A 24,587-nucleotide genomic window follows, 5' to 3' on the forward strand; every position below is an offset into this window, starting at 1 on the left:
CTTCTCTCAGCACCAGGCTCTCTGCATGCAGTAGGCACTCAGTAATTCAGTACTAGCTGTTAGGGAAAGGAGATGGGACTGGGCAATGTTAAGTCTTTGCTTCTTGAAATTCTAGCAAGGGGGGAGCCAAGTGGAGGGAGAAAGCCGATGGGAGGACAGGGGCCTGGGCTGCGGGTCCCCTCCACAAGAAGCCAGCCCCAGCCCCAGCCTACCCTAGACATAATCAGAGTCCCCAGTTCTTGATGGGAGCCAGAATCCCGGAATTTTATGTGAAATCACCCAGTTTGCTGACTAAATCAAACTCCTTGAAAACCCCATTCCAAGGGAAAAAAACAAAAATGCTTAAATAGGGATACAGGTTGACCCATTGTAACAACGAGATGCACAAAACACTATATTGAAAAACAAACTTTACAATTTAGGCCGGTGGGGGGTGGGGGTAGTGTAGCTGTGAAGGTGGGAAGGAAGGGATGGTAGAGGAAAAACAAAGGAGGGGGTAACAATGCTCGATAGGAAATGTACTCATTACCTTGCTCATGTAACTGTAACTCCTCTGTACAGTATTCTCACAATAAAAAACGTATTAAAAAGAAAACAAACCATTCCCCAAACAAATGGTATTCCCACCAGCTCCAGCCTGTGGGTCACTCAAGGTTGTGGGAGCTGGGGTCACTGGAATCACCACCTCACCCCAGAATTGGCTCTTTGCAGACGGAGGAGTCCTCGGGCCTGGGCACAGAGAAGGGGGCTGTGTTTGTCATCAACTTCTCTCCTGCCCTCAAAGAGATCATCAATGAGACCAAATACATGGAGCAGCTGGGCTTCAGCATCCCCGAGCTGGCCCGCAATGTGGCGCTCCAGGAGGACAAGTTACTCAGGTAGAGCCTGTGCCCCTTGGAGCTTTCTGTTTGGTTTCTCAGTGCCAGGAATAAAAACGTAGGCCTGATGCCTGCGAGGTGAGCACTGTGCTATTTGAGCCAGGATCCCAACCTAGAACATTCATCTCCTAAACTACCTCTTAAAAATGATCAAAGATGTCAAGCACTAGTGGCTCATGCCTGTAATCTTAGCTACTCAAAGGAGGCTGAGATTTGAGGATTGCAGTTTGAAGCCAGTCCGTGCAGACAATCCAAGAGACTCTTATCTCCAGTGAACCACTAAAAAGCCAGAAGTTGAGCTGTGGTTCAAGGGTAGAGTGCCAGACTTGAGAGAAAAAGCTAAGGAATAGCTCCCAGACCCCGAGTTCAAGCCTCAGTACTGGTGCTCATGTGTATGTGCGCTCGCGTACATGCACACACACGCACACGCGCGTGCGCACACACACAGACACAAATACACACAAAAATAATTGAAGGTCAATCCCTCCCTCAAAGCATTCATTGTGGGCTTTCTACCTCCCAATCCTGAGTACTTCAGAAATTAAAACAAGAAGTATTTCAAAAGAACAGTAACATTAATTACTGTTGAAATACCATTTCCATTTGCAGTGGGCGGGAGGGGGAGCAGGCCGTGGGCACGCCAGGCCCGCACTCCTCCACTGAGCCACACTCAGCTCTGCAGATCAATTTAATTATTTTTGACAGTACTAGAATTTGAACTCATGGCTTTGAGTTTGACTGTGGCCTTTGAATGTAGTTCATTGGTTAATTGTGCTGATCCTGGGGCTTGAACTCAGGGCCTGGGCACTGTCCCTGAGCTATGGTACTCAAAACTAATGCTCTACCACATAAGCCATGGCTCCACTTCTGGCTTTTTGGTGACTCATTGGAGATAAGATTCTCAAGGACTTTCCTGCCCAGGCTGGCTTTAAGTGCAGTCCTCAGATCTCAGCCTCCTAACTGGCTGAGATTACAGTCATGAGCCACCAGTGCTGGCTAGCTGCAGTTGTTAAGACTGGGGCATGATGCAGGTACACGGATGGGATACAGCGCATGCTGGACCACTACCACATGCTCATTGGCACGCTGAATGACGCCGAGATGCTCCTCCTGGCCGATCACTCCCAGGAGCTCATCCGCGTGTTTCGCTCTGGACACAAGAGGCTCAACTGGAACTCACTAGGTACCAAAGCCCCTGCCCACCACTTCCACACTTGATATAAATGGAATAGTGTGTATGGGATCTGGTGGGCTGTGACTTTTCTGCTCAGCCTAATTCTCTGAAGACTCGTCCAGTTACTGCATGCAGTTGTGTGTCCTTTTCCTTATTGGGTAGTGTTCCACACGGTACTATTGACTTTTGCAGGGCACTTAGGTTATTTTGATGTTGGGTAGCTGCTGAGCAGTGGACAGGGTTCTGTGTGGACACAAGTTGCCTTTTGTTTTCTGAGATTAAACACTCAAACGTTCAACTGTCATATGGCAGCTGCATGTTTAATAGGTTAGAAAGCTTACTGTTTTCTAGAGTAGCTGAGCCATCCTCCCTTCCTCCACCCTCCTTTCTTCTCCACTCTCCTCCCCTTCGCTCCCTTCCCCTCTATCTCTTCTTTTCCTTCCTTCCTTCCTTCCTCTCTCTCTCTTTCTTTCTTTCTCTTTCTCTCTTTCTCTCTCTCTTTCTCTCTTTCTCTCTTTCTCTCTTCTCTCTTCTTTCTTTCTTTCTCTTCTTTCTTTCTTTCTCTCTTTCTTTCTTTCTCTCTTTCTTTCTCTCTTTCTTTCTTTCTTTCTTTCTTTCTTTCTTTCTTTCTTTCTTTCTTTCTTTCTTTCTTTCTTTCTTTCTTTCTTTCTTTCTTTCTTTCTTTCTTTCTTTCTTCTGTGCTAGTACTGTTTAGGGCCTTGTCTTCTTGCTCAGCTTTTTTGCTCAAGGTTGGATCACTACCACTTGAGCCTCACCTTTGCTTCTTTTTGCTAGCTTTTTTCTGGTTCATTGAAGATAAAAGTCTCTTGGATGTGTCTGCCCAGGCTGCCTGTGAACCGTGATCCTCATATCTCAGCCCCTGAGCAGCTAGGACTGTGGGTGTGAGCCACCAGTGCTCAGTTCCTTTTGTTTATTTCAGAAAGTCTCCCTGTGTAGCCAGGCTGGCTCTGGCCTCACAGTCCTGTTGTCTCAAGTCTGTCTCCTCCTTAAATCACACACACTCAAACACATACCTGCACACATCTAAGCACACACAAGAGAGCCATTTTTAATGACCCTGGTTGATTGGGGTACAGTCTCGGGGGGCTGTAGGCTAGTGGGAGGCACAGAGCGGCTGCCTGCAGGTCCCTGGATGCCGTCACAGCAGGGGGAGGGGTGGGCCCGCTGGCCCCTTGATGTCTTTCTGTTTCTCCAAAGGTATTGCTGATTACATAACTCGGTGCAAGCAGGCCATTGGGAAGTTTGAGTCTCTTGTCCATCAGATTCACAAGAATGCAGAAGACATTTCTTCCCGGCTCATGCTGATCGAGGCCATAAACCTCTTCAAGTACCCCATGCCGAAGAGCGAGGAGGAACTCCCCAGTGCGTGGTGCCTGCTCTTCCGGGTGGGGGATAATAGGAAATGCCATCAGGATCTCATTCAGACACAGAATCTGTGTAGAATACATGCATGAAGAGTAGCTAGCTAGTTGTGGAAGAAAGGAGAGTCTCAGACAAGGCTTATATCTAATATATACATAAATATATCTAATATACACATAAATAGGTATAATTATTATATGCCAGACATCACGTAGACTTAATTTCATGTTGCATATATAGTCTATGAATGTACTAATTCATTCCCAATGATCTTATTTACATGAAAGGACAGTGAGTACAGCCCCCAGTTTTGCCGTGTTTTCTGTATAGTTGAAGTGAATTTACAGATCCTTCTTAGTATTTTTGGTGTTGGAGTTTGAACTCAGGACCTCACGTGTCCTTGGTATTTTCCCTACATGTCTGGACTTTGTGAAGGTCAGGTTTTGTCCATACTTTGTATAGGAACCCAGGTTATTTTTTGTTGTTGTTGGCTGTGCTGGGGTTTGAACTCAGGGCCTTGAGTTGGTGAGGCGGGCGCTTTACTGTGGAACCACGTCCCAGCCCATAAGCCAAGGCCTTCCCTGCTCACATTCACCGGTCCACATGAGATATTTGAAGACAAATAGGACAGCCAAGGGTAATGGCGCCCAGTGTGAAGGACCCCCCACCCCCCGCCATGGCCATGGGTCTCATCCAGGCTGGTCCTGTTGGTACTGGCTGTTCTGAACTGCCGGTCAGCCTGGGAGGTGCCCCCTCTTTTCTCACTTGTTCTGTGGAGCCCTTGGTGGGTGGCGGTAGCAGGCGGTGACTGGGGGCTCCTCCACAGGCGTGAAGGAGTTCTTCGAGCACATTGAGCGGGAAAGGGCCAAAGATGTGGAGCACATGGTCAGGTGGTATCTGGCCATCGGGCCTCTGCTGACCAAGGTGGAAGGCCTGGTCATCCACACCAACACAGGCAGGGCGTCCAAGCTAGCGCCCTACTACGAGTACTGGGAGGGCAAGATCTACGATGTCCTCACGAAGCTCATCCTCAAGTAAGTATGTGCGCACTCGCGCCCCCGCCCCTACGTGTGTGCACACACATCTGTCATCTTAGCCCTCAGGCAATGGATGAAGCAGAGTCACAAGTTCCAGGCCAGCCCGGGCTACACAGGACTCTATCTCAAAACCCAAACTAAACGCATGCCCTGGCCATGCTGTGGTGGTGTGGGGGAGATGGGATGAGGAGCTGGATTCCAGGAGGGAGCGCGAGGCCAGGTACGGCGCTCACTTCCCCAGCCTTGCAGAACAGCTGTCGGGTCCAGGCTCTTACTCCCCAGCTGCGGGTCTCGATTCCCTGGGCAGCCACGCACCGGGTATCTGGACTTGGGGGGAAGGGGGTACTGGTCACCTCGTGTCCTGTGAGAGTGTGGCATGGCATGGCGTGGCATGTCCACTCTGGGTGACTGGTGCATTGTTGCTCTGGGTCAGGAATCTCCAGTCCTTCAACAGCCAGGTCCTCGGACACACCCCTCTGTTCCAAGCGGAGACCATCCTGACAGCTCCCGAGATCATTCTGCACCCCAATGCCAGCGAGATCGACAAGATGAGCGTCCACTGCACGCGCAGCTGTGTGGAGGTGACCAAGGTGAGGGCACGCAGGCCGCTTCAGGCCACACTCAGGATGCGGAGGACATGGGCTCAGCTCCTCTGAAAACCCTGACGTGGGGTGTCCAGTCCCCAGCCTCACCCCGGCTCCCCGCTCGCTCCACTCCTCCTTCACATCCCTGCCGAGGCCAGCCGTGGTGGGGAGGTGACCCGCGCATGTCTGTCGCCAGCCCTCAGCACTCCTTCAACCCCACGTGGGTCTCATGTCTCTTACACTGCCTCCCTTGGGTCATGGCTTCAGTGTCTCCAAACAGTAACCTGACTCCTCACCAGGCCACTGCCCTGTGCCAGGGAGCAACAGTAATGTCAACCTGCGATGGAGCCACAGACCCCAGCCCCGCCCTTGGCCCTCTGCCTTGTTCCCCTTGCACCTCCCCCATACCGCAGCCCAGCCGCAGTACCCCCCACACCTCACCATGCTCACCCCAACTCACCAGGAAGCTTTTAGAGGCTTCTAGAATCCATTTCCTACCAGAGGCATTCAGATTCTCTTTTGTGTGAAAACCTCTCAATGCCTATTTTATGACTATTTTTGCTGTCTGGAGGTTTGATATCAAGGCCTGTGGTGGCTAGACAGGGGTCCTGCCATTTGGACCATTCCCCTAGACCCTTTTTGCACTGGTTATTTTTGAGGTAGGATCTCTCTCCATGTCCTCAGCCCTATGCTCCCCCTGGAGCTGGCGCAGCTGGCTCATGTCACAGTGCACAGCCACCAGAGGCGATCAAGTCTCACACACTTCATTTTTTGCCCAGACTGGTCTGGAACCTTAATTCCATAATCTCTGCTTCCCAAGTAGCTGGGATTACAGGCTTGAGCCACCACACCTGGCTGTTTTGTTTAAGACAAGTCCTTACCAGGTAATCCAGGCTGTGGATTACCAAACTCAAGATCCTCTGCCTCAGCCTCTAGGGTGCCATGATCACACAAACACGCCTTTCCAGTGAGTGTGGTGGTGAGGTCCTCCGTGGCCCCGCCCTGCCCGCCTTCCTCATCTCAGCTCCTGCCTATGTTAGACTCCGGGACCCTCAGCAAAATCCTGTCTCCAGACAGACGAACCTATGCTCCCCACTAGCCAGACCCCACCACACTTCCCCACCAGCCAGACACCACTCTGCCCTAAGACACTGTTGGCCCCGTTCTCGTCTTGCCAGCATTTTGTACGGTGGATGAACGGCAGCTGCATCGAGTGTCCCCCACAGAAGGGGGAAGAGGAGGAAGTGGTGATCGTGAGCTTCTACCAGGAGATTTCCCAGAACCCTCAGATCATCGACCAGGCCGTCATGATCCCCCAGAACATCCACAGGCTGCTGATCAACCTCATGAAGTACCTGCAGCGGTGGAAGCGGTACCGGCCCCTGTGGAAGCTGGACAAGGCCATCGTCATGGAGAAGTTTGCCGCTAAGAAGCCTTCGTGCTCAGCCTACGACCAGAAGCTGCAGTTCTACTCTCGGGTGGCGCAGGATGTGATAAGCCACCCGCTCCTGAGGGACGAGCACTGCATCCGCCTGCAGCTGGGGCCCCTGGCGCACACGGTGCAGGACAACGCCAAGTCCTGGGTCACTTCGCTGGGCAAGCTCCTCAATGATTCGGCCAGGGAGGAGCTCTACAGCCTCCAGGAGGAGATAGAGGTGCCTGGCCCACTTCTCCAGGGGCTGGGGGCAGCGGCAGGGAGCCGGCCCGGTGCACAAGGCTCCAGCTTCCAGCACCTAGAGGCCTGGCACAGCCTGTGTGCCACCTCAGCCCTCAGCCCTCCTGAGTTATGACCTTTGAATCTGTCTTCCCTAGCTACTGGCCAAAAACCTTAAAAAGAGCCCCAGTACTCTGGAAGACCTCAAGTTCGTTCTTGCAACAATTGCAGAAATTAGAAATAAATCTTTAATCATGGAACTCAGGTACAAGGATGTCCAGGAGCGCTACCGGACCATGGCGATATATAAGATCTTTGTAAGTCCCCTCCCCTGTTAACGACACAATTCTTCCAGAAAGGTTTCCCAGGAACATGGTCTCTGAGACTCCATTACTAGTTACCTCTAGACTGGGGGCATGACCCAAATAGTAAAGCACCAGCCATGAGTGGAAAAGCTGAACAAGACTGAAAGGCCCTAAGTTCAAGGCCTGGTACTGGAACAAACAACAAAATATTTAGCAGGCCAATGCCTTTTGTCTAGTTTTTGGTAATTACACGCTTCCTTCATTCTCTTCTGAGACTCCAGTTGTGTGTTGCTAGACATTTCCACGGTGGCCCTTTCCTGAAGCTCTTCATTTCAGGCATGGTAACAGTCCTGGAATTCCCACTTTAAGAAACAATTTCCTTTTCTCTGTGTAGCTTCTCAATTTTACCTTTTGTTGACTTTAGTGAACTTTTTTTTTTTTTTTTTTTTTTGCTAAATCTCCATCTTTCCATTCCTATGTGGTCTGTGAGTCTCCTGGATTCCCTCCCTCCCTCCCTTCTTTCCTTCTTTCCTTCCTTCCTTTTTTATTCTTCCTTCCTTTTTTATTCTTTCTTCTTCCTTCTTTTTTAATTCTTCACCAGACTTTTCTGCCTGTACTGGTTTCAAACCTGGATCCTCAGATCTTACTTAGCCTACTGAGTAACCAGAATTACAGATATAAGCCACTGATACCTGGCTGTTTTTTTGTTTGTTTTTGTTTTTGTTTTTGAGACAGAGTCTTGCTATATATAGCTAATGCTAGCCTTAAATTCTCTATCCTCCTGCATTAGCCTTCCAAGTATGGGATTATAGGCAAGTGCTACCAAACTTGCTCTGACTTCATTTGAACTGTAAGAACATAATGCTAACATTTCAAGTACAAGCAAAAATCCCCAGGAGGCCATATTGAAATCCGATCCCAAAGTGCTGCTGAGTTGTCTTTGGTTTTCCCCTTCTTCATTTGTCCTGTCAATTAGCCTACCAACTCAGAGAAGGAGCTGGTGGATAAGATTGAGAGCATGTGGCTGAATCTCTTTAATGACTCCCTGAACGTGGAACATGCGCTCGGAGGCATAAAGCGGACTTTCACCGAGGTACCTTCGCGGTCTTCCACTCAGGGCGAGTGCTACTGGGACAAATGTGAGCACCTCTCAGTCAGTCCTTTGCTCTGCGCAGATCACCCGCGGTGAAATCCTGAACTACAGATATCAGCTTGAGGCGTTTGCTCAACGCTTTTACAAGGAAGGCCCTGGGTCTGTGGGCGAAGACCTTGATAAAGGTAAATCATCCATTGTGAGGTTTCTGAGCTTGTAGTGTGTGTTTTGCTTATGAAGTTTGTGGGAGGCAATAGAACTTATAAACCCATAAATCTCCCCCAAATACTTTCCTCACAGATGGCTTTAGTAGATACCAGTAGGGAAAACTGGACTAGTTCTGGACATTGCCTATTGAGGGACGTTGCAGAGAGCTGGGGGTGGGGTTGCCAAGACCCCACTATAGCTCAGCAGACTTAGCTGCCAGCGCTCACCTGTAGCCATGCCATTCTGTGTCCCTTGAACTTATTCTTTGCACTTAGATCCTAGACTGTGTGGTGGCTCATGCCTATAATCCATCATCCAGCAGTGTAACTAGGAGGATTGTAGTCCAGGCCAGCCTGGACAAAAGCATGATAACCTATTGAAAAAATAACTGAAGTAATCTGGATTGTGTGTGTGGCAGGAGGCCTTGAGTTCAAGGCCTAGAATTGAGAGACACAGGTGGGGGTGGGGGTAGGGGGAGAAATGGGGGGCAGAGATTCTTTGGCCCAGTTTCAGAGGACCCAAAAATTTTTTTAAAAATAAATAAATAACATGGGTTATGCAGGTGAAATGACAATTTTTTTTGGGGGGGGGGTCTGGTCGTTGGGCCTGAACTCTGGGCCTGGGCGCTGTCCCTCAGCTCTTCAGCTCAAGGCTAGCGCTCTACCACTTGAGCCACAGCGCCACTTCCGGCTATTTTCTTCTGTGGTGCTGAGGAATCGAACCCAGGGCCTCATGCATGCAAGGCAAGCGCTCTACCACCGAGTCACCTTCCCAGCCCCTGAAATGACAATTTATGCACATCATCCCTGAGTTCTCAATTAATTTATACACTGCAAAATTGACTTTATTCCATATTTACTCGTGGTTATTTCTTAGGAGCCGAGCTTTTAGGCACTTTTGAAAAAGAGCTGGTGAAATTTGAGAAGAACCGCCAGGAGCTGGCCAATGCTGAGAAGCTCTTTGACCTCCCCATTACGATGTACCCAGAGCTCCTGAAAGTGCAGAAGGAGATGAGCGGCCTGCGGCTGATCTACGACATCTATAGGGAATTAAAGGTGGGAGCTCCGGGCTAGAGGGCCAGGAAGGCACCCCATGTCTTTGGTAATAGCTCCAGGTGCAGCTCGGAAGTCACTGATGTCCTGACTGCGCCCCACCTCCCAGCCCTGTCCCCAATCTCGGGATCCCCTGACCTGCTCCTGCCCCAGATAATTTGGGCAGGAAGTCCCCCAGAGATCACACTTTGCCGCCCCGGTCTCATGGCACTTTGGGGCCAGTTCCCATGCACTGAAGCTGGGTTTTTTCTGGGCTAAGTCTGTATAGCTTCATTAGCTAGGGAATCCTTAAAGAAATTTCTAGTCTAGACAGCTTTCCCTGTGACTTTTCTTATCAAGGAAGTGAGAAGCAGACAGGGTGGGGGACAGGATGATGATTTTTGGGTACATGGGTCTGTCTGCCAATAGGTATTTCTACCAGATAGAAATTCCTATTCCGCCAGGTGCCGGTGGCTCACGCCTGTAATTCTAGCTACTCAGGAGGCTGAGATCTGAGGATCGCAGTTCAAAGCCAGCCTGGGCAGGAAAGTCCATGAAACTCTTATCTCCAATAAACCACCAGAAAACTGATAGTGGCACTGTGGCTCAAGTGGTAAAGCACTATCCTTGAGCTGAAGAACTGAGGGACAGCGCCCAGGCCCAGAGTTCAGGCCCCATGACCAACCAAAAAGAAAGAAAAGAAAGAAAGAAAGAAAGGAAAGAAGGAAAGAAAGAAAAAGAAATTCCTCTTCCTTCTAGGACAGAGCTCTGGTTGCTGAGGGTAGCAGAGTGGAGGAGAGGGGAGGGACCCTTTCTGGCAGAGTCAAGAAGTGACCCCACCTTGGGGACAGACAGTTTCATCAAAGCTGCTTGCAGGAGGAAGGGTGAACCACCTGTTTTCCCACACAGCAGAGGGGTGGGCAGAGGTGGTGAGAGCTGGTGTCCTAGGATGACCGTAGGAATTAGGGTCACTGGTGGCGCAGTGTGGGGCTGAGTTTTAGGGAGCCTTCTGTGGACCATGGTCTTTGGCCATCTTAGCCCCTGGGGAAGCAGAGGTGCTGGGGCGGGGACAGAGGGGCACAGCAGGCAGACCCCAAGGAGGGACCTTAATCCTCAGGACTGCCTCCTCTGGGCCACGTCAGATTTTTGTGGAAGGGAGGCAGTGACTCCCAGAGTTCATTTAAAAATCCCAAACTGTTTGAGACAGGATCAACTTATGTTGCCCAGATAGTTAGAGGCTAATAGTATAAAGAAGTTATGTAGGGCTGGGAAGGTGGCTCAGTGGTAGAGCGCTTGCCTTGCATGCATGAGGCCCTGGGTTCGATTCCTCAGCACCACATAAGCAAAAAGAAAAAAAAAAAAACAGCACCCAGGCCCAGGGTTCAAGCCCCATAACCGACTAAAAAGAAAAACGAAGAAGAGATATTGTTAAATAAACCAGCACATTTAAAAAAAAAAAAAAAAAAAAAAAAAAAAAAAAAAGAAGTTATGTAATGTGATGTAAGGAAGAACTTTTTAATATGCAATCTGAGGAAATTAGAACATAGAATGTCTCTCTCATCTCCCTTTTCTGTAGTGGGGTTTGAACTCAGGACTTTGTGTTTGCTAGGTACCTGCCTTACTGCTGAATTATGCCCCCATCCCAGGAAGTCTTTTCTTCATTCTAACCATGTAGTATCACGTGTAGCTGTTTGTGCTGGTCCTGGGACTTGAATTCAGAGACTGGGCTGTGTCCCTTAGCTTTTTCACTGGTGCTCTGCCATTTGAGCCACAGCTCTACCTGGCTTTTTGGTGGTTAATTGGAGATAAGAGTCTGATGGACTTTCCTGCTTGGGCTGGCTTTGAACTTCTTCGCCCCTCAGATCCACTGCTCCTGAGCAGCTAGGATTACAAGTGTGAGCGACCACACCCAGCTCAGACCCACATTTTGCACCTTTGCAGGCTGCAAAGGAAGAATGGTCCCAGACGCTCTGGGCCAACCTGAACGTGCAGTTCCTCCAGGACGGGATCGACGGCTTCTTGAAGAACCTCCGCAAGCTGCCGCGGCCCGTGCGCAGCCTGTCTGTGGCCTTCCACCTGGAAGCCAGGATGAAGGCGTTCAAAGAGTCCATCCCCTTACTCCTTGACCTGAAGCACGAGGCGCTGAGAGACAGGTTTGGTTTGCTCTGGTTTCGTGGCTGACCATGGGCGTGTGCAGGAGTGGTAGGAGCTGAGGAGCTGGGACTGAGGGAATGCTAACACCAGATATGCAGGAGGCATAAGTAGGTAGAGCATTGAGCCGGGCGCTGGTGGCTCACGCCTGTAATCCTAGCTACTCAGGAGGCTGAGATCTGAGGATCGCGGTTCAAAGCCAGCCCGGGCAGGAAAGACCGTGAGACTCCTATCTCCAATAAACCACCAGGAAAGCGGAAGTGGCGCTGTAGCTCAAGTGGTAAAGCGCTTGCCTTGAGCTGAAGAGCTGAGGGACAGTGCCCAGGCCCAGAGTTCAAGCCCCACGACCGACAAAAAAAAAAAAAAAAAAAAAAAATAAGTAGGTAGAGCATGGCCCAGGCTGGAACTGGGGAAAGGCTTGGGGCTTGTGGAGACTCAGCTCGAGTGGCAGTGTGAGCCCCATAACTCCCAGACAAGGTTGCAGGCACAGCCTATATTTCCCAGTTCTACCATGAGAAGTTTGCCATAGAGATTGTGTCTATGGCCAGGTTGGTCCTGGGATGATGAGGGAGTCAGAGTCAGGTGGGTAGGGTCTGCAGTGGGTCGGGTTGGGTGGTGGGGTCTGCAGTGGGTCGGGTCAGGTGGTGGGGTCTGCAGTGGGTTGGGTGATGGGGTGCCTGTGGCCCAGCATTCTCCACCCTGTGTGCCCCTCAGACACTGGAAGGAGCTCATGGAGAAGACAGGCGTTTTCTTTGAGATGACAGAGACGTTCACTCTGGAGAACATGTTTGCCATGGAGCTGCACAAGCACTCCGATGTCCTCAATGGGATTGTCACGGCTGCCGTCAAGGAGGTCGCCATCGAGAAGGTAGGCCCCACGCCACTCCATGGGGAGAGGCTGGGGTCTGGGTTCTCCCCTCCCCCTGGGCGCTTCCCCCTCCTCTCCAGGCTGAGATGGAGCCCAGGGCCCAACCACTGAGCTACACCCCTGGCCCTTGGTGTCTTGAGACAGTTTGCTCTGTAGCCCAGTCTGGTCAAGAGCTTACCATCCTCCTGCCTCTTTCTCTAAAGTGTCAGGATTACAGGTGTGTACTACCATGCCAGGCAAGGCCTGTCCTTTCATGGAAAAAGAAAGCCCATTTACTTGCTCTGGTATCTGTTGTGTTTGGGTAATGAAAAACATTTTTTTTTTTTTGGTCGTTCATGGGGCTGTCCCTCAGCAATTCAGCTTCAAGGCAAGCGCTCTACCACTTGAGCCACAGCGCCACTTCCATTTTTCTAGTGGTTTATTGGAGATAAGAGTCTCACGGACTTACCTGCCTGGGCTGGCTTTGAACCGTGATCCTCAGATCTCAGCCTCCTAAATGGCTAGGATTACTAGCTATTAGGTGTGAGCCACCGGCGCCTGGCTATGAAAAACAATTTGTTTTAGAAATTGAACTTCTGTTTCAGTTAACTTTTGTATCATTCCTAGTTATAGTTTCACTTTCTGCTTATTATAGAAGTAATGGGTATTCATGGTAAAAGAAAATTAAAAAGGAGAAACCACTGATAATCTTGCCACTTAGTTGCTAACATCTTATTGAATATCTTTCCTTACTTAAAAATTCAAGGAGAGTGATTGGAGTTGCATATGTGGAAAATGTAAAATGAAACTTTCTCACATTACAAATATATGCTAACTCAAAAATAAAATAAGGTGCTGGGAAGGTGGCTCAGTGGGAGAGTGCTTGCCTCACATGCATGAGGCCCTGGGTTCGATTCCTCAGCACCACATAAGCAGAAAAAGCCGGAAGTGGCTCTGTGGCTCAAGTGGTAGAGCACTCGCCTTGAGCTGAAGAGCTGAGGGACAGTGCCCAGGCCCAGAGTTCAGGCCCCATGACCGACAAAAAAAATAAAATAAGTCGAGCTTTGTGGCTCATGCCTATAATCCTAGCTACTGAAGAGGCTGAGATCTGAGGATTGTAGTTCAAATTCCAGGCAGGAAAGCCTGTGAGACTCTTATCTCCAATTAATCACTAAAAATAGCTAGGAGTAGAGCTGTGGCTAAAGTAGCAGAGCCCCAGCCTTGAGCACAACAGCTTAGGGACAGTGCCTAGGACCTGAGTTCAAGCCCCAGGAATGGCACACACACACAAAATTTTTAATGCATGAATATACATGCATACATCTGTGCACACCTGCAATCATGATTTCACACATGTAATACTCTCATGAGTGCATTATAAACACACAGGCTTACACAAAATGTGCACAGACACACAGTGTGCACATACACGTATGCATATCGATGATGGTTGTTTGATAGTGGCATGAACACAGGATAGATGCCAGCACCTGACCTGTACCCCACTTGGCCTGGCTGGCTAACATGATTTTTATCCCCTCGAAGGGCCCATGAGCCCTTCAGAGCTGGGACTCCCGGGGGAGCTGGGTGCTGGCTTGGACTCTTTCTCCAGTGTTGGGCACACAAATGCAGATTTTCTCGTTCCCGAGCAGGCGGTGAAGGAGATCCTAGACACGTGGGAGAACATGAAGTTCACCGTGGTCAAGTATTACAAGGGAGTGCAGGAGCGTGGCTACATCTTGGGTTCAGTGGATGAAATCATCCAGAGCCTTGACGACAACACTGTCAACCTGCAGAGCATCTCGGGGAGCAGATTTGTGGGGCCCTTCCTGCAGACTGTTCACAAGTGGGAGAAGACACTGTCGCTCATAGGGGAGGTCATCGAGGTGAGAGGGTGGTGCTGCGGACGCATGCTCAGAGCGGCGTCCTTCCTTTCTGCCCGTTTGGCTTGATTTCTTTTGGGGAAGTAGTGCATGGTTGAAGAGTTGATTTGAGTATTTTAGTCGATGTGTTTTCATTTCTAAGATTCCTGTGTGTCTGAACATGTCCTGTTCTTCTCTCCTGCCGTCCTGTTCTTGTGTGGGCGTGGGTTAATGTCGCTGTCTCCTGGGCAGCTGTAGACACAGTGATTTCAAAGCTCTCTTTGGGGATCTCCCTTCTCTGTCATTCCTTCTTTCCAGAGTCTGCCCGCTGGCCCTTGCAGGTGGGTTTTTCTCTGTGTGGTTGATTTTCTTCTAGTGCCTCTCACGTGGAGATGTCCCCCTCTCCTCCCGTGCGTGCTTCACGGTGCCGTCCACTGCTGCCATCTCTCTGCCTGGCCTGGCCAGTGCAAGGCCGCCAGTCTCCATCAGGGGCTCTGGTGGCTCCTCCTGGGTGGCTTTGTGAGTCCAGGTCTCAAGGACAGCCCAGGCGCATTTTGCTTAGTTTTGGGCCTGTCTCCACAGTACAGGTTTTCCAGCCATCCCCAGCTAGCAGGGAGTCAAAGTCTTCTGGGCCTGGTTGTGGATGCTGACTTGCTTCCCTGTGCTTTCTCAAGAATTCCTATAGCGCAGTCCCCGTTCTCCTGCAGGGAATATGACGTCAGACTGTCCCAACCACAGTGGGTACTGACCCGGAGCCCTGTGGCATTCTTGTAGGATCCACTTCCCTTTACAATGTACCCTACTGAAAGTCACATGTCTGTGCTCTTTCCCCATAGTACTGGGTTTGGGGTCACAGCTAGGTGCCAGTAAAGGAGGCCCAGAGAAGCAGCCTGTCGTGGGAAGGTGGCCAGGCCTCACCCCCTTCACTGTCTACCTAAGTAGACTCCAACCTGCCGTGGGGTGGGGGTGGGGCCCACACCTGCCCCCTTCACCCCTGTGACACAACCTGGACCATTTCAGCTCTGGATGCTGGTTCAGAGGAAGTGGATGTACCTTGAGAGCATCTTCATTGGTGGAGACATAAGATCACAACTTCCTGAAGAAGCAAAAAAGTTTGACAACATCGACAGAGTGTTTAAAAGGGCAAGTGGCCATCGTGGCGATGTGGGAGAGTGGGCAGGGGCAGAGCGTGCATGGCGGGCTGTCTGCGCTTCCAGTCATTACCTGTCACTTTAATGTGTCTTGTACAACTTTGGTCATTAGCTGCGGGCAGATGACAGGTGCTTTTTTTTTTTCCTTATAAAAGTAGTATTTGAGTTGGGAGTGGTGGCTCACGTCTGTAATCCTAGCTACTCAGGAGGCTGAGATCTGAGGATTGTGGTTTGAAGCCATCCTGGGCAGGAAAGTCTGTGAGACTCTTATCTCCAGTGAACCACCAGAAAACCAGAAGTGGTACTATAACTCAAGTGGTAAAGCACTAGCCTTAAGCCAAAAAGTTTAGGGACAGTGCCCAGTTCCTCAGTTCAAGCCTCAGGACTGGCACACACAGGAAAGAAAAGAAAAGAGCAGCAGGACGATTCTCTGTAGATACAGGCCCCATAATGGGGCTTCTGGCTTCATTCCTTCCACAGCATTGCTGGAGTACCTACTGCATACATCACTGTTAGAGTGTGTGTGTTGGGGGGGCGGGGCATGTGAACAACATAGTCTGAAGTCCTCTCCTGGACAGATGGAAAACGGAATCAGAGATCAGGGGACCATGCGTGGAGTCTGCAGCTGAGCACACGTGGAGTAAGGACAATGGTCTGGCACATGGTGGCTCTCGGCGCTCTCCCGGGTGTGGTGCTGCGTGGCTGTTGCTCTGTTTCTCACCCTGGTCAGTGCTGTCTGTCAGGATGGGGCCTCTGCCAGCCTTGGCTGACTACTCTCTCCTGCCCTGTTTAGATCATGGGCGAGACCCTGAAGGACCCTGTGATCAAGCGGTGCTGCGAGGCCCCGAACCGTCTCAGCGACCTGGAGAACATCAGTGATGGCCTGGAGAAGTGCCAGAAGAGCCTCAACGACTACCTGGACTCCAAGAGGAACGCCTTCCCCAGGTTCTTCTTCATCTCTGATGACGAGCTGCTGAGTATCCTGGGCAACAGCGACCCGCTGTGTGTGCAGGAGCACATGATCAAGGTCAGGGCGCAGGGCCAGGTCAGGGCCAGGGTTGGGCCACAGGTCATGGTCAGAGTACAGTGTCAAGGGCAGGGAACAGATCACGGTTACAGTACTTGATGAAGGCCAGGGCCCAGGCCAAGGTCTGAGTACAAGGCCAAGGGCAGGGCTAAGGCTCACTCAGGGAGCTCTCTGGGTTGGCTTCCTCACTGTGATTTGCACCTAGTCTCTGCAGGGAGTTTCTATCCGGAAGTTTGTGATGGTGGATGATGGAATGGTAATCATGTTTCAATGGAACTCTAGGATCAGGTGATGTCACCTCGTGTGAGATTACACCAGGACTCACCTGTTTGTGGTCCCTTTACAGAGGCCAAAAACTTGTGTTCCTTTTTTGAGAAACTAAAATACAGAAATGCACAGAGATGAATACTATAAACAAGTAGGCCACTGAGAGTAAAGCCACAGTTTTAGCACATGGCTTCTTGAGCCAGACTGCCTGGGTTCAAGTCCACAGACATTTGCTGTGTGATGTTGGGCGAATTACGGCACCTCTCTGAGCATCCTTCTCCACGTGTGTCAGTGGACGTGACCCTGACTGTTACCCGCTAACTGAGGCGGGGCGGGGAGCACCTTGCCTGGATTGCCCGTTCACCCAGGTGTCTAGTCCTCCAGCCGGGGTGTTTAAACCTCAGTCTGCCTCCCCCGGGTTGAGCCAGCATCTGGCCCCCTGAGAGTCTGCCTTCCTGGCTCCACCGCAGCTCTGTCCAGCACAGGGCACGCGGGGTCAGCCGCCCTCATGGCGTTGCGCTGGCTTGCAGATGTACGACAACATTGCCCTGCTGAAGTTCAACGACGGGGAGAGTGGGGAGAAGCTGGTGCTGGGCATGATCTCCGCCGAAGGGGAAGTCATGGACTTCCGGAAGATCATCCGGGCCGAGGGCCGCGTGGAGGACTGGATGACGGCTGTGCTCGTGGAGATGAGGAGGACCAACCGCCTCATCACCAAGGAGGCCATCTTCCGCTACTGTGAGGACCGCGGCCGGTGAGAGCGCCCCCCCGCCACGGGGGCCCCCTCCCAGCCCCCCCCTCCCTGCTGGTCCCCCTCCCTCCCGACCTCCCAGCCCCTCCCTCCCTGCTGGTCTCCCTCCCTCCCGACCTCCCAGCCCCTCCCTCCCTGCTGGTCCCCCTCCCTCCCGACCCCCCTCCTCCTAGCCTTGTACTTGTTAGGAAAGTACTCTGCCATTTGAACTACACGCCCCATGTCCTTGTCTGTCTGTCTGCTTCTGAGGGAGTCTTGCTAACTTTGCCAGAGCCGACCTTGAACTCACAATCTCCTGCATAGTTGGGATCACACGCATGCTTCACCATGCCCATGCCCTCAACCCCAAATGAGGCCGCCACCTTCTTTGTCACTGTCACCTCCTCTGCCTCCTTCTCCTTGCTCTTCCTCTTCCTCCTCCTCCTCGACTTGAACTCAGGGCCTCATGCTCTTGCTCAGCCCTTTCACTTGTGGCTGGCACTCTGCTACTTGAGACACAGATCTAGTTCCAGCTTTTTTGCTGGCTCATTGGAAATAGAATCTCCAGATATCTGGTGACCTCAAGGCAGGCCCGTGAGAATGAGAAAAGCAAGGTGCAGCGACTCCAATGTCAGGACACCATTTCTGGGGAGACAGGCCCTCCCTGCACTCCCCGACTTTAGGAAGGGGAAGGAGAAGGTGGCTTGGGTGTGGATGAGCCGCTTTCCTGCTGGATTCTCTTCTTTCCGCCACAAATGCAAGCAGTGCTGGGTGATCTGGAAGTGGCTGGGTGTCATTCTGCCCCGTCAGGAACAGGAACAGCATGGGTTTTTGTTTTGTTTTGTTTTTTGTATTTTGCTTTGTAGCTAGTGTCTCACTGCCATTTCTTTCTTTTTTCTTTTCTTTTTTTGTCGGTCGTGGGGCTTGAACTCTGGGCTTAGGCGCTGTCCCTGCACTCTTCAGCTCAAGGCGAGCGCTCTACTGCTTAAGCCACAGCGCCACTTCCGGTTTTCTAGTGATTAATTGGAGATAAGAGTCTCATGGACTTTTCTGCCTGGGCTGGCTTTGAACCTTGATCCTCAGATGTCAGCCTACCCAACAGCTAGAATTACAGGCGTGAGCCACCGGCGCCCGGCTCACTGCCATTTCTTTTGTAAAGTTGCATCTCCTATTCCAGAATGAAGAAGTAATGCAAAAAAAGATGGTGGTCTGGGGTTTTGAACTCAAGGCTTTGAGTCTGCTAGAGTACTCTGCCACTTGAGGCACACTCCTAGCCCGTTTGTCCTTGGGCTATTTTTCCCGATTGCATCTCTAGATGCTGCACCAGGCTAGCTTGGGCCATGAGGCTCTGTGTAGCTTGGATTCCAGGAATGTACCACCAAGCCTGGCTTCTTAGTTAAGATGGTGGGGTGGGGGGTGAGGAGAGGGGTGGCGGGATGTCTTAGTAACTTTTGCCCTAGCTGGCATTTTACCTCCTGAGCTGCCGGGATTACAGGCATGAGCTCCCATTCTGTGCCTCAGAGAAGTAGATTCTGTTTTCCATCCCTGTCCCAGAGTCGACTGGATGCTGCTGTACCAGGGCATGGTGGTGTTGGCCGCCAGCCAGGTGTGGTGGACGTGGGAGGTGGAGGACGTGTTCCACAAGGTGCAGAAAGGAGACAAGCAGGCCATGAAGACCTATGGCAAGAAGATGCACCAGCAGATCGACGAGCTGGTCACCAGGATCACGCTGCCCCTGAGCAGGAACGACCGGAAGAAGTACAACACTGTGCTGATCATCGATGTGCATGCCAGGGACATCGTGGACTCCTTCATAAGGGGCAGGTGAGTCCCGGTGGGGGGCAGGGGGCGGGCGACGATGCCTCGTGGTTCCTTCACAGCTCAGCCTCACTTCCTCCTCCTCCTCTTCCCTGTCCTCCTCCCTGCATCCGCCCAGCATCCTCGAGGCGCAGGAGTTTGAGTGGGAGAGCCAGCTGCGCTTCTACTGGGACCGGGAGCCAGACGAGCTGAACATCCGCCAGTGCACCGGCACCTTCGGCTACGGCTATGAGTACATGGGCCTCAATGGACGCCTGGTCATCACGCCGCTCACTGACCGCATCTACCTGACGCTCACGCAGGTGACCGGGATGGGCCGCATGACTGGTGGGGGGGGTGCGGGGGGGACAGGCTGGAGGCAATGAACCCCAAGGCCAGCATGCCCTGTCTGCACACCCTGTGGCTTTTACTCCAGGAGTTGTTCAGGGCTCAGCTCGAGGGTGATAGTGTCTCCTGGGATGGCGGCAGTGGTGGGCAACAGGCTGGGCGAGGCTGGCTTTGGACTTCTGTCCCTTCAGTCCCTGGGGACTGGAGAACATCACTTTCGCTGGGAGTTCCTCCACTCTACTCAGTTTCTACTGCAAATGCCCACCTCCCACCAACCCCCTCACAGGAGACATGAATAATGTTTTACCATGTTACTGGGATTTGAACTCAGGGCCTCATGCTCTCAGGCACAGGCTCTTCTACTCGAACCATGCCCCAGTCCTTTTGCTCTTAGTTTTGTTTGGTTTTTGTTTTTGTTTTCAGATAGGTGCTCACACTTTTGCCTAGGCTGACCTCAGACCTCAATTATAGGCATGTACTATCATGCCTGGCCCCCATATGTACAACTGTTAATCAGTCAAGTTGACATGTGATGCTGAGTATGTGTATGTGTGTGAGCAAGCATGTGAGTATGAACGAATGTGTGTGTGTGTGTGTGTGTGCGTGTGTGTGTGTGAATTCTGCATGTGTTGTCACAGCCCAAAGGCAACATTTTGAAGAGACACTGCCTCCTCATGTGGTCAGGAGACATGTGTCTTGCCCTGGTTCCTAGGCCCTATCCATGTACCTGGGAGGGGCCCCTGCTGGCCCTGCAGGGACTGGAAAGACAGAGACCACCAAAGACCTGGCGAAAGCCCTGGGCTTGCTGTGTGTTGTCACCAACTGCGGTGAAGGCATGGATTACAAGGTAAGGCCACCTGGATGGGACCACCCTCGTTCTGCAAGATGGCAGCCGAGGTGGGCCTGGGCGTCAAAGAGCTGGGGTGTACCTGCTTTGGTGGCAGCTGAAGAGCCCTGAGCTCTCTCGCCCACCTGGGGAGGGGCCGGGCAAGATGACCGACAGCAGGAAGTGTGGCAAACTGGAGAATCAGGCTCTAGCCTGTAGAGGGCATCACGGCTCAGTCGCAGTTCATGGCTTCTGAAGGCAAACCCACAGTGCTAGGCCTTCAGTGTTTCAAGAGAAGCCAGAGGAAGTGGTACTGTAGCTCGCCAGAAATCAGGTTTACAAGTATACTTGTGTGCATGTATGTGTGTGTGTGCATGCTAGGGCTTGTACTTGCTCTCTTCTTTTTTTTTTTTTTTTTTTTTGCTCATGACTGGCACTCAACCACTTGAGCCACAGCTCCACTTCTGGCTTTTTGCTAGTTAATTAGAGATTAGAGTTTCATGGACTTTCTTGCCTAGGCTGGCTTTGAACTCGGATCCTCAGATCTCAGCCTTCTGAGTAGCTGGGGTTACAGGCATGAGCCACTGGTACCTGGCTTACAAATCCTGATTTGTAAGATTCAGTGTGGGTACTGCTTATGAGAGGCCTGGGAAAGCTTGCTAGAAAGATCTGTGAGTGAGTGCCAGCCAGCTGCCAACTGCCACCTGCTGGTGGTGTTAAGTTAGAAGATGTCTTCCTGTTGCCCTAGGCGGTGGGGAAGATCTTCTCTGGCCTGGCTCAGTGTGGGGCGTGGGGCTGCTTTGACGAGTTCAACCGGATCGATGCCTCGGTGCTGTCCGTCATCTCCTCCCAGATCCAGACCATCCGGAACGCGCTCATCCACCAGCTCACCACCTTCCAGGTGATGCGGGGCGGGACGCCGGGCGGGATGCAGGGCAGGACGTGGGGTGGGATGTGGGGACGTGGGATCCACTTCGTGCCATGTGGCCGACCCCGCCCCTCCCTGCTGTCACGTGCCATGTGACCCCCCCGCCCATGACCCCTTCCTGTGGCCCCAGTTTGAAGGGCAGGAGATCTCCCTGGACTCGCGCATGGGCATCTTCATCACCATGAACCCCGGCTACGCGGGCCGCACAGAGCTGCCCGAGTCGGTGAAGGCGCTCTTCCGGCCTGTGGTGGTCATCGTGCCTGACCTGCAGCAGATCTGCGAGATCATGCTCTTCTCCGAAGGCTTCCTGTGGGCCAAGGTGGGGCCCGGCCCAGGGTCACGGGTAGGGGTAGGGTCCCAGGAGGGGTCCCAGGCCTCGTGTGCCCAGGCCCGTGTGTGGGCGCCGTGTCAACCCTGCCTCCCGTCTGCCCTCTCCTCCTTACTGTCTGGAAAGACAGCATTTGCTCTGAATCCCTTGATCCCCTGGGGAGCTGGGTGGCCGAGAGGCAGCACGCAGACCAGGCGTGGCGTGGTGTGGTGTGGCCAACTTGGGGCTGCTCTACGGGTATTACTGCGGTAACGCCTCTGTTCCACGCGTGGATGGTGCTGCAGTCAGGACATAGCCCATCCCCTCATTCATGCTGCCCCAGCCCTAGCACTTGGGCCTTAGAGCCAGAATTTGTGAACCCAGGGAATTTTCCCCTCCTCCCCCCCCCCCAACACGTGGCTCTTCTGCGCCGTGTGAAGACGCTGGCCAAGAAGATGACGGTGCTGTACAAGCTGGCCCGGGAGCAGCTGTCCAAACAGCACCATTACGACTTCGGGCTCCGTGCCCTCAAGTCCGTGCTGGTGATGGCCGGCGAGCTGAAGAGGGGCTCCGCCGACCTGCAAGAGGTAGGGCTGCCCAGCACACCAGGGCTGGCAGGGGGCGAGGGGTGGCAGTGCTCCATACTTAGTACACAGTGCTAGTGCTTAGCGATGCTCATCCTGGAGCTTGAAGTCCAGGCTGTTCTCATTTGCTGGGCCTTGCCCTCCCTCCTAACCCCCGCTCCTGCCCATCCATGGTTGCTAGGGAGATGCACAACCTCCGGTCCTCATCCTTGGGTCCTATACAGATGTAGCAAGCTGGGTGCTGGTGGCTCACGCTAATAATCCTAGCTACTCAGGAGGCTAAGATCTGAGGATCAAGGTTCAAAGCCAGCCCGGGCAGGAAAATCCATGAGACACTTACCTCTAACTAACCACCAGAAAACCAGAAATGGCACTGTGGCTCAAGTGGAAGAATGCTCGCCTTGAGCTGAAGAGCTGAGGGACAGCGCCCAGAGTTCAGGCCCCATGACCTACAAAAAAAAAAAAAAAAAGATGTAGCCATATGTAACATTCTTGGTGCTGTGCTCCGGAGGCTCCCAGGTGAGCCCTGGGCACCATGAAACCCTCCTGGCCTCTGCGTGCTCCTCCAGGACGTGGTTCTCATGCGAGCCCTGCGGGACATGAACCTGCCCAAGTTTGTATTTGAGGACGTGCCTCTGTTCCTCGGCTTGATCTCCGACCTGTTTCCGGGCCTGGACTGTCCTCGCGTGCGCTACCCTGATTTCAACGATGCTGTGGAGCAGGTGCTGGAGGACAGCGGCTACATACTCCTGCCAGTCCAGGTCGTGTGTGGAGTGACGCCGGGCTTCCTGCGGCTTCCAGCTGCTTGCTCATAGTTGTTGTAGCTTGGAATATAAGTTGTAGCACCATAGTCATCTTCTCTCATTTAAAATTGTGCTAAGATAACACATAATACAAAAGTTTAGTCAGGTATGGTAGTGCATGCCTGTAATCCCCGCACTCGGGAGGCAGAGGGAGGAAGATCTGGAGTCCTTGAAAAACAATTTTACTACCTTAACCATTAAAAAAATAAGATAGTCCTTGGTATTCTGTAAGATTGGAACTAAATGCGTGCTGAAAGATGAGTTGAAGGCAGCTGGTTTCTGTCCCACAGGTGGATAAAGTGGTCCAGATGTTCGAGACCATGCTTACCCGCCACACTACGATGGTGGTGGGGCCCACGGGAGGTGGCAAGTCCGTGGTCATTAATGCCCTGTGTCAGGCCCAGACTAAGTGAGTGTGTGATGAGGCACTGCCGTGGGGGGCGGGGGGCATACAGTCTTCTTGTTTATTTGTTAACATGAACCCTGAGTTTGGTTTCCTTGGATAAATCACAGTTTTTAGGAAGGAAATACCTAAACCAGTGGGTTTATAACGTCTGCACCCAGAGCAGACGCCCCGTGTAAGTGCTCTTCCACCGGGAGGCAGCGTTACATACGCGCAGACCTACTGTGCATGGAAGTCAGCCTCCTGACACTGCGAGGCAAAGCTGTGCTTCCACTGTGACCTGGCTCCCTCGCGTGGGAGCCTGCGGAGCATGGGTCATGTCGTGAGCTGCGGACTGGACTCTGGCTCCAGCTCCTCACCGGGAGCAGCTGCCCCAGTGTGTTTCCCGAGCCTTGGCTGACAGCACCCTTGTGGTTTAGGCTTGGGCTGATGACGAAGCTGTACATCCTGAACCCCAAGGCTGTAAGCGTCATCGAGCTCTATGGCATCCTGGACCCCACCACCCGAGACTGGACAGACGGGGTGTTGTCAAACATCTTCCGAGAGATCAACAGGCCGACAGATAAGAAGGAGCGGAAGTGAGCGCCTTTGTCAATGGCAGAGGGGGTGAGGTGGGGTGGGGAGGGGGAGGGGAAGGACACAGGTGTTGGTGGTGGTGAGCCTGGGGGCCTGTGTAATGTGGGCTGGACCTGGGCACCCCATTGTACAAAGCATGGGACCATCTTGGAGCTTTTGCCCTGTGATCCTGATGGGCCTCATGCCATGTGGTAGGTGTTGGGGCTCACCTGGCTTACCCAGCCAAGAGAAGGTAAGAAGGCTGTGCCAACCCTGGGGACTCAGACCTGGGATGTATGAGCCCTTGAATCAGCCACTGTGCCAGGCTGCCAGATCCCCACAGTGAGGCAAAGCATCATGGGAGAATGCCAGAGGCCCCAAGCCCCAGCCTCTGCTCGGCTCTTTGATAGAAGTTGAGCTTTGTCAGGAGTTATTTCATGATTAATCACGAGTACAGCTGATAAGCGCCACAGGGAGGTGCCATTAGCAGCTCACCAGAGGCACTTTGCCTCTTTTTTTTTTTTTTTTTTTTGGTGGTTCATTGGAGATAAGAGTCTCATGGGCTTTTCCACCTGGGCTGGCTTTGAACCTTCTGAATAGGTAAGATTACAGGTGTGAATGACCAGCACCGGGCTCAGTCTCTGCTTTAAGAATG

At 52.2% G+C, this 24,587-nt stretch overlaps 1 protein-coding gene across 3 annotated transcripts in view; it reads left to right on the forward strand.

The window, feature by feature from the left end:
- Positions 1 to 24,587, forward strand: part of Dnah10 (dynein axonemal heavy chain 10) — a 76,108-nt gene that overhangs the window by 16,018 nt on the left and 35,503 nt on the right. For 2 of the 3 annotated variants that reach the window (XM_070024864.1, XM_070024866.1), the window contains exons 15-39: positions 712 to 878; positions 1,910 to 2,061; positions 3,271 to 3,435; positions 4,262 to 4,469; positions 4,906 to 5,062; positions 6,235 to 6,711; positions 6,869 to 7,027; positions 7,992 to 8,108; positions 8,191 to 8,293; positions 9,192 to 9,370; positions 11,288 to 11,499; positions 12,212 to 12,365; positions 13,997 to 14,230; positions 15,227 to 15,349; positions 16,151 to 16,384; positions 17,182 to 17,405; positions 18,936 to 19,205; positions 19,318 to 19,501; positions 20,239 to 20,373; positions 21,101 to 21,253; positions 21,411 to 21,599; positions 22,028 to 22,174; positions 22,741 to 22,932; positions 23,265 to 23,383; positions 23,797 to 23,955. In XM_070024864.1, the coding sequence (XP_069880965.1) occupies positions 712 to 878; positions 1,910 to 2,061; positions 3,271 to 3,435; positions 4,262 to 4,469; positions 4,906 to 5,062; positions 6,235 to 6,711; positions 6,869 to 7,027; positions 7,992 to 8,108; positions 8,191 to 8,293; positions 9,192 to 9,370; positions 11,288 to 11,499; positions 12,212 to 12,365; positions 13,997 to 14,230; positions 15,227 to 15,349; positions 16,151 to 16,384; positions 17,182 to 17,405; positions 18,936 to 19,205; positions 19,318 to 19,501; positions 20,239 to 20,373; positions 21,101 to 21,253; positions 21,411 to 21,599; positions 22,028 to 22,174; positions 22,741 to 22,932; positions 23,265 to 23,383; positions 23,797 to 23,955 (4,613 nt within the window). The remainder of the gene's footprint in view (positions 1 to 711; positions 879 to 1,909; positions 2,062 to 3,270; positions 3,436 to 4,261; positions 4,470 to 4,905; positions 5,063 to 6,234; positions 6,712 to 6,868; positions 7,028 to 7,991; positions 8,109 to 8,190; positions 8,294 to 9,191; positions 9,371 to 11,287; positions 11,500 to 12,211; positions 12,366 to 13,996; positions 14,231 to 15,226; positions 15,350 to 16,150; positions 16,385 to 17,181; positions 17,406 to 18,935; positions 19,206 to 19,317; positions 19,502 to 20,238; positions 20,374 to 21,100; positions 21,254 to 21,410; positions 21,600 to 22,027; positions 22,175 to 22,740; positions 22,933 to 23,264; positions 23,384 to 23,796; positions 23,956 to 24,587) is intronic. The other variant, XM_070024865.1, reaches the window with a different exon arrangement.

The sequence above is a fragment of the Dipodomys merriami genome, unplaced genomic scaffold (genome assembly GCF_024711535.1).
Source record: "Dipodomys merriami isolate MVZ:Mamm:240054 unplaced genomic scaffold, mDipMer1.0.p SCAF_163, whole genome shotgun sequence".
Lineage (NCBI taxonomy): Eukaryota > Metazoa > Chordata > Mammalia > Rodentia > Heteromyidae > Dipodomys > Dipodomys merriami.